Consider the following 8,177-nt stretch of genomic DNA (forward strand, 5'->3'; position numbering starts at 1 on the left):
CCATGTCTGCAACCCAAGGTCTGGTGGTAACCTGCAAAAGAAACTCATCAGGAAATTCTCCTTTTACCTCTAGTTCTTCCTTGGTGACTTCTTCATTCTTTAATCGGGATAAATGATCAGCTACCACATTCTTGGATCCTTTCTTGTCCTTGATGATGATGTCAAATTCTTGTATCAGCAGGACTTATCTAATCAGTCTCGATTTTGAGTCTGTTTTGGCGAGCAGGTGCTTGATGGCGGCATGATCTGTGAAAATGGTGACCCTCGACCCTATCAAGTACGATCTGAACTTCTCCAAGGCAAAGACAATGGCTAGCATCTCCTTTTCTGTGGTAGCATAATTTATTTGTGCTTCATTAAGGACCTTGCTAGCATAATAGATGGCGTGAAATACCTTGTCGTGCCTCTGTCCCAGAACTGCTCCTACTGCATAATCACTAGCATCACACATTAGTTCAAAATCTTTACTCCAGTCTGGTGCAATCATTATTGGTGCAATGATGAGCTTATTCTTCAATGTCTGAAATGCTGCTGAACATTCTTCATCAAACTTAAAAGCCACGTCCTTATTCAGTAGGTTGCTTAAGGGCCTTCTTGTTTTGTATCTATGGCAAAAAATTCAAACTTAATTAATTTTCTAACTTTTAATCACAAATAACTGCTAAATAATGAATTTTAAGCCAAAATTTTACTAATTCTCTACTATTAATTCACAATTATTTAGAAGTTATTATATAGTTAATTAGTTATATTTTTCTCATAAATTAATGTATATTTTTAATTTATTTCAAATTTTTATCTAAATAAAAATACAAAGATAATATTTTATATAAGAAATGCTTATTAGGTAAAAACATGTTTATTAATGGTATCAATTAGTAGATGTCATTTGTTTCAACTCGTGCAGTAGAGACATTCATAGTATATGAACTGATGCTTTTTTTTAGATATATAGGAATTGATGTTAGAATTATTTGGTTAGTAGTTGTATTAAATATATTAAATCAATTATTTAGTTAGAGTTATTAATATATTTTTAAATCTTATTAATATTCAATCAATTATATCTTTTTAATCTTTCCTTTTAGTTATTTATAAGTCGATCTTTTCTATATTATAAAACATCATAATTTTATAGAATTTTTTATAAGGTTAAAAAAATATCATTGAAAAATAATAGAGAAATATATTTAATCCTTGCAAAAAGTCTTATCTAAAAAATTTAATCTTGAAAAATAAATTAAAATCTAATATTATCTTTGAAATATTTGTATTATCTATTGAGTTAAGAATAAACCAACAGAATTCCTTAGGAATTATAATGTGATGGTTAAGTGAGAGGATGTTGTCAAAACTACAAAGGACTGAAACATTATTTGAATAATTGAATGTTTTAATACTGAGATTTTGTAGAAAGAATGTGAATAACATGTTTTTTGTTACTTTTTGTGTAGCGTCAATCTTTTTTTTTTCACAATCCTGCATAGTATAGAAGATTTTGATTCATATCCAATTTTATTGCTGGTGAATTACATCACGCGATGGGTAAATAATTTATGTTTCATAGGTTTATAATTTGATTCTTTATAATGTATGTGTTATTGTAAGTCCATAAACATTTCTTTCTGGAGGAGCGGTCCAGAGTGTGGTTGGACTGTATCAGATGAGACTTCCAAACCTCTGGAATGTTTTCAAGTATAGTATGTTTGTCAAGCTACCTTCATCAATGAGGACCTTGGACACCATGAAATTGGCAATTATGATGGAGACAACCATGAGGTCATCCTGGTTGATAGGGTTGATGCCCTTGAAGTCCCTATCTGTGAATGCGATGGGAGGGAAAATTCATGGTGATGGCATATTGGCATAGTTGATGTTGATGTCTCGAATGGCATGGAGGTGATGCTTGCGAGACTGATTAACTGTCCGCCATAGGAAAATCATGGTGTTGATTACACCTCCGATTTGTTGGGTGGGCTCATTTTCCTGTTCTTGCGGAGTTTGTCGCTCGCGTCATTGTTGGTGGTGCCTCTGTCTCCCTCGATCTTCTGCTTTGTCCTTTCTTCTATTAGTGTCATGGTTTCTATGTTGATCCTCTTGGTGTCCTCCGAGTCTCAGTTCTGTTGGGTGATTGTCAGGCCTCTCTACGAACTAGGCTAGATCCCTAACCAGTATGAGCTCTTCTAGTTTGTCTTTTAGGGTCCAACAATCTTTTGTATTGTGACCGTAACTACGATGGTATCTACAATATTTGGTTTTGTCTAACCTCGACCTGGGAGGAATTGGCGGGGGTAGCTTTATGGGTACCTCCGTGTTGAAGGCCTCCTCAAGGATAGTAGTGCGATTGGTCGTCAAGGGTGTGTAATGCTCACACCTGGGTTCTTTTGGAAGAGGCTAGCGCTTGTCGAGCTTGTGCCTTTTGTCTGACTTGTGTTAGTTGGTCTTGGTACCTCCTTCTCTTTTGTCACGCTTTTGTCCGGCTTGTCGGACCTCGTTTCTAAACCTTGACATCTCCATTTGGATGTAGCCTTTGGCTTGTTCATGTAACTCCTCCATGCTACTAGGGTTTTTTTTTTTTTGCATAGACTATCTGCGAACTTATCAAGCCATAAGGCAAGCAACATAGAGTGTAGTGCTACTTCTGGGTTGAGATTTTGGATCTGGACAACAATTCTTCCAAACCTGTACATGAACTTTCAGAGAGATTCACCATCTTCTTATCATAGACTGGCCAAAGCGGCATATGTCATATGGTGTGACAGGCTAGTCGCATATTGAGAATTGAAGCATTCAACAAGGGTGTTGAAGTTGTCTATGTACCTTGGAAGTAGTCCTCCATACTAGGTTAGTGTCACCCCTTTGAGGGACGTAGGGAAGACATGACACAAGATTGTGTCGTCGTTGGTGTAGAGATTCGTCTGGGTAAGGAATGCATCCAGATGTTCATTTGGATCAGTGGTTCCATCGTACTACTCTAGGTTGAGTGGTTTCCAACCTAAGAGTGTGTCGATTTCCATGATGCGATCGACAAAGGGGTGTCAATGAGTAGCCTTCCCTTTAGAATGATGTACATGGGAGAGATTGGGATCATCTTTGGTGTTGACGGTTTGTCAGGGGTGTGATTCCCCTTGAGTGTACTAATGCATTGTGTAGGTAGAGTGCTAGTTGCCCTAGGGGAATCGCACACGAACCTCCAACTGGTCATGGTCAACCTTAAGCTTTCTAAGCTCCTCCTCATGACATTGCTCCATCTCTACAATGCGAGTTTAGAGTTGTTGGAGGGTATCAATATTTTTCATGGTTGTTAGGGTAGGATTAAAGCCTTCGAAAGGGGTCTCGCGTCTAAAGCTAGACCGCATGCTAAGCATGAGTGAAAGAGAGGCCACGGGGTAAGTTTTATCGTGGCCCCACGATGAGTGCCAAATGTACTTACATGTTGGGCTGAGAGTACATTTTGTTAGGAGAACAAAAGGGAAGACCTGTAAAACAAAGGACTCTATTGCCCAAGAAAGTACGTGAGTTAGGTGAGAATGAGAGATTAAAAGGGGGGCATAGAACCTGGTACTTATAGAGTAGAGTGGGAGTTACGAGCCCTGTTTTTAGGGGTTGTTACGGTGTTGTAACAACCCTTGTAGATAATTACTAGCTTGTAGATAATAACTAGTAGATAATTGTTGCTTATTAATAATGTGTAGCTTATATATAATTGAATACTTGCCACGTGATAAGGAGATTGCAACATATTCAAATAATGAAGTGGTCAGAGATAACATGTCGGTTTGGGAGCCTAACTGCTAAAGGTGATACATTTGTGCTCCTATGCTAGGCTGACATGGAGGGATGGTGTGTGTGTTGGAGTGCCACGTCTACTTTGTGGACCTTGGACAATACACCTTCTAAGTTGTTGTTTTCCATTTTAAAGGTTGGGAAAATGCAGGTGGATAGGTAAGATAACTCAAGGAAAGGATCACACAACTCATAGGGAAGTGAAGGGAAGAGATACTTAGAATTCATAAAGGTTGATTCATGGGGAGACCAAGACATACATCTCACTAGGGAGAGAGACATCTCACATGGGAGAGAGACAATGAAAGACAAAAAAAAATATTGTTATGTTAAAGTTGGTTATTTTAAATGGATAATATTGAATATATTTTAGCAATTAAGGATGAAATTGAATATTTTAACAATACACATATTAAGTTGAACAAATTAAATAAACAAGAGAAAAAAAGTAAGTGAAAAAACCATTAAAATTGTTTTATCTATATACTATCTAATAAAAGAAAAGTATCTAGAAAATTCTAAAATGCCCCTACCTAAGGCTGTGACACCTGTCCATTTCCTTGGTTTTTCGGTCTTTTAGCCTTTCCATTTCCCACTCTCCTGCCTCTTACACGTGTCTGATTTCCCAGATTGTGCCTTTTACACGTGTTTGATTTCCCAGATTGTGCACGTGCTCCCATTTTCTTCTTTACGTGGTTTTTGAAATTAAAAATCTTTTCCATTTTATCTGTCATGCTTCAGTTTGGGTTTTTTTCTTTTCATCTTTCCACATACAGACCAGGTTTGGGTTCTCTTTCGTGCTATTTTGATGTAAGTTTTCTTACATTGCATGTTAGCTTATCGTTTTTTGCCTTCTCTTTTCTTACATGCATGTTACCTTTTCATTTTTTGGCTTTTGTTTCGGTTCTGTTTTCATGTCTGTTTTGTTACATGCATGTTACTTTTTTGTTTTACTGTGTTGGACGAGGTTTGGTTTCTCTTTTGGTGTTGTTTTCATGCATCTTTTGTTACATTCATATTGCCTTATGTTTTTCAGAAATTGCATGTTAGCTTATCGTCTTTGTCTGTTCGTGCTACTTCTGCTGTTCTGTTCTGGTGTTGTTTTCATGTGTGTTTTCTTACATGCATGTTAGCTTTTTGTTTTTCTGTGTCGGACGAGGTTTGGATTTTTTGTTACCTTATCGTGTTTCTCTGTTCGTGGTGGTTTTGTTGTTTCGTTCTTTTCCTGTTATCTACACGAGGCATGTTCCTTTTTTTGGGATTGGTTTTTTTATTTGGGCTTTGTTTTTTAAAAAACTTAACTTCTTTCTTGCAAGATTATCTACGAAAAACCAACTACCGGGCAAGTTTATGTCTTTGCCATTAGTTTTGTGCATTTTTGCCCGACACTTTTGTTTCTTCCTTATGGCCTGTCTTTGTTTGTTTGTGGTAGCAGTTAGACAAAGACATCACATAAGAACAAGTGGTGCCGCTCATTGTTGGTTTTTTGGATGATTGTTTTGGGTGTTGAAAAATGGCATTGTTGCATTTTTTTGCAGTATTATGGCACGTTCTCCAAACAAGATAAAGAACATCGATGGCTCAAAAGAAACTCTTAAACTTGCTGTGAGGATCACTGATCTATGGTTTATTGGGACGCCTAACAAATCTGAGCAAGCTGAGATGGTTTTTGTTGACTCTGATGTATACTTCAATTTTGTGTTTTTTTTCTAGATTTATTACATATTGTTCAGGCCATTGTGTTGTAACTTTAATGGAATCCAGGGTGATGAGATCCATGTTGTTTGTAAACAAGACCAACTGAAGTCTTGGAAGATGGACTTGAAGGAAAATTGTACTTATGTCATGCACAATTTTAAAGTGCTAAAAAACAACGGTCAGTACAGAGTCTGTGATCACCAATTTAAATTGGTGTTTATTGGGGTTACTGTTGTAAGGAAGTGTGTTCTAGACGACCTCCCTTTCAGAAAATACAGGTTTGCTGGATTTGCGAATGTTGTGGCTAGCCAGTTTGAACCTGGCCTATTGGTTGGTATGTTAACTTATATTTTTGCAATTGAGTTTATTTTCAAAGTTCTGCTCTTTTTGGAATAAATAACATTCCTTGATTTTCCTACTTGCTTTAGACGTTATTGGTGTTGTGGAGGAGGTTGTCTTTCGCCATGTTTCAGGAAAAGGTAGAAGGGTAGTCTTTAAACTAAAGGACTTGAGGTAAAGTTCGATAGTTGCTAACAATTTGTGTCATATGCTTTGTCAAGTTATGGCTATGATTACATTATTAATAACTGATTGTCTCATAACTATTTGTTTCTAATAGCCAGCAATTGCTATCTTGCACTTTGTGGGACAATTATTGCTTGCATTTTTAAAGTTCTTAGATGATCATGAAGGTCATAGCCCAATTACAGTTCTATTGACCCATGGTAGAATAAAGGAAGTTCAAGGTATATCCTTATCTTCAATTTATTGGTTCTTTTGTTTATGCTATTCCATCTTATCATTCTGTTTTTAAATGATTTAGGATCTTATCCGCCATCGGTCAACAATTCTTTCAAGGCTTCAAAGTTAGTTATTAACCAACCGGTGATGGAGATTCAAGAATTCAATGAACGGTATTTTTTGTATGTGATGTGTAATATGTGTTGATCAATTTTTGTCTTACTTTTGTTGTTGATTCTATATTTGTAGGTTTGCAAAGTTGGGCATTGAGGCCTGGTCATTTTTTAAATCCCATGGTGAAGGCAGTTCACAACTTTCAGGTTCTATCCAATTATCATCAAAGGAATCATTCTTTGGAAAGGCTGAGGCAAAGACTATTGTTGAGATTAACACCATCTCTGAAGTAATCATCTTATAGATTTTAATTCTTTACCCCCCCCCCCCCACCATCCCAAGTTTATGCAGCATTTGATGTGTATGTTGTTTCACACAAGAAATTGTTTGTGCAACTGTTGGCACAATTACTAGGATTGTCATGGACAATCATTCATGGTGTTATACAGCTTGCATTCAGTGCCATAAAAAAAGTGATGCAGAGATGGCGCCCTTCACATGTGCATGTGGCAAATATAATAAGGAAGTTGTGCTTAGGTCATTGCGATCTTTTAAAATGTTGTGTATTCTTCATACCTTCATATTTTTTACATTGTTGGTACATATGGTAGTAGGTATAGGATTGAGGTGATGATCAACCACAGAGATGAAAGCACAAAATTCCTGCTTTGGGACCGTGAATGCACTGAATTGATTGGTCAATCAGCTGATGCAGTTAATAGGCTTAAAATTGAAGTACGTTTTTGGATTCAAAAGTAACTCTTTATCTTTGATATGTTATTTTTTGTTTGTGTGATAAAATTATTCTCTTTGCACTAGGATGGTGATGTTGATTTAAATGCTTCACCCGAAGCACTTGATAAGTTGTTGGGTTATGTACTTGCTTTTAAGATAAAGGTGCAACCCAAGTTCAGGAATTCTGTTGTTTTGAAATGTTCAACTGACTCAAGCTTAATAAATGTTGTGATGGATATACTAGTTGATGTTGAGGTATTGTTCTATGCAAGTTATTTCACATTAACTATTGTCAAAACTATGTATTCTACCGATACTTATTTGTTTTGCATGGGTTGTGTTGCCATCAATGTATGTCTTATTCAGACATCTTCAAAAATCAATATCCCAGCCTTTGATTCCAATCATTCTACCGAACATGAATCTACGAGTTTTAATCATGACCCTCATCTTTTAATATGATCTTTCTTGCAACTCTTCCATTTTGACACTTCATCACTTTCAACTTAGTATTCAACTTATTCATTTCTATTTGTTTTATCCAGCAATCCATGTCTGTGACAGCAGACCATGATCCACTGCTTGGGCTCCCATTGACACCTACAAAGCGGCAGACATTTCAAGATTGTGATGATGAAGCAGAGAGCTCTCAAATTTTACCTGCACAGCTTTCATCCAACAAATTAAAAAAACATGATGCAATTTAGTGCATTTGGTTGCTTGCAAGTTGTGCTAAACAATTTTTTTTGCCTTGCTATTTGCATATTGTAAATTGGCTCCTACCTTTAATTTTGTTGCCGTGGTGTTCCTTTAAAACTTTAATCACAACTTTTGTTAAAATTTCAACCTTATTTTGTATCCAAGTATTGTGGGATTTAAGTTTTGTTGTTTATGCGATCTCACCTTAACTATTGCACTATATTTCAAAACCCTTATTTGTTCGATTGTTAAAATAAATACCGACAAAGCATGGTTATATTAATGGTTATAAAGGCATGTTTCAAGAAACTCCACAGATTCTCAAAGTTCATACAATACCTATGCAACAACAACAACAACAACAACAACGCCTTATCCCACTAGGTGGGGTCGGCTACATGGAT

At 36.4% G+C, this 8,177-nt stretch overlaps 1 protein-coding gene across 1 annotated transcript; it reads left to right on the forward strand.

Moving 5' to 3' along the window:
- The first annotated feature begins 2,879 nt into the window (after positions 1 to 2,879).
- On the forward strand, positions 2,880 to 7,781 carry LOC114375793. The gene is made up of 12 exons (XM_028333658.1): positions 2,880 to 2,966; positions 4,823 to 4,881; positions 5,325 to 5,469; positions 5,551 to 5,818; positions 5,913 to 5,971; positions 6,104 to 6,230; positions 6,308 to 6,398; positions 6,475 to 6,628; positions 6,789 to 6,868; positions 6,954 to 7,074; positions 7,159 to 7,329; positions 7,620 to 7,781. The coding sequence occupies exons 1-12, from the start codon at positions 2,880 to 2,882 to the stop codon at positions 7,779 to 7,781; spliced, it is 1,524 nt and encodes a 507-aa protein (XP_028189459.1).
- The last annotated feature ends 396 nt before the right edge of the window (positions 7,782 to 8,177 follow it).

Source organism: Glycine soja, chromosome 2 (genome assembly GCF_004193775.1).
Source record: "Glycine soja cultivar W05 chromosome 2, ASM419377v2, whole genome shotgun sequence".
NCBI classification, from domain to species: domain Eukaryota; kingdom Viridiplantae; phylum Streptophyta; class Magnoliopsida; order Fabales; family Fabaceae; genus Glycine; species Glycine soja.

Excerpts from the sequence above, each read along its gene's own strand:
- LOC114375793 (XM_028333658.1), top strand. The coding sequence starts at position 2,880 with ATGACACAAGATTGTGTCGTCGTTGGTGTAGAGATTCGTCTGGGTAAG. Across the intron at positions 2,967-4,822 it reads TTTGGATCAGTGGTTCCATC|AAATTGCATGTTAGCTTATC; the intron begins GTACTACTCTAG and ends TATGTTTTTCAG. Across the intron at positions 5,819-5,912 it reads TGAACCTGGCCTATTGGTTG|ACGTTATTGGTGTTGTGGAG; the intron begins GTATGTTAACTT and ends TACTTGCTTTAG.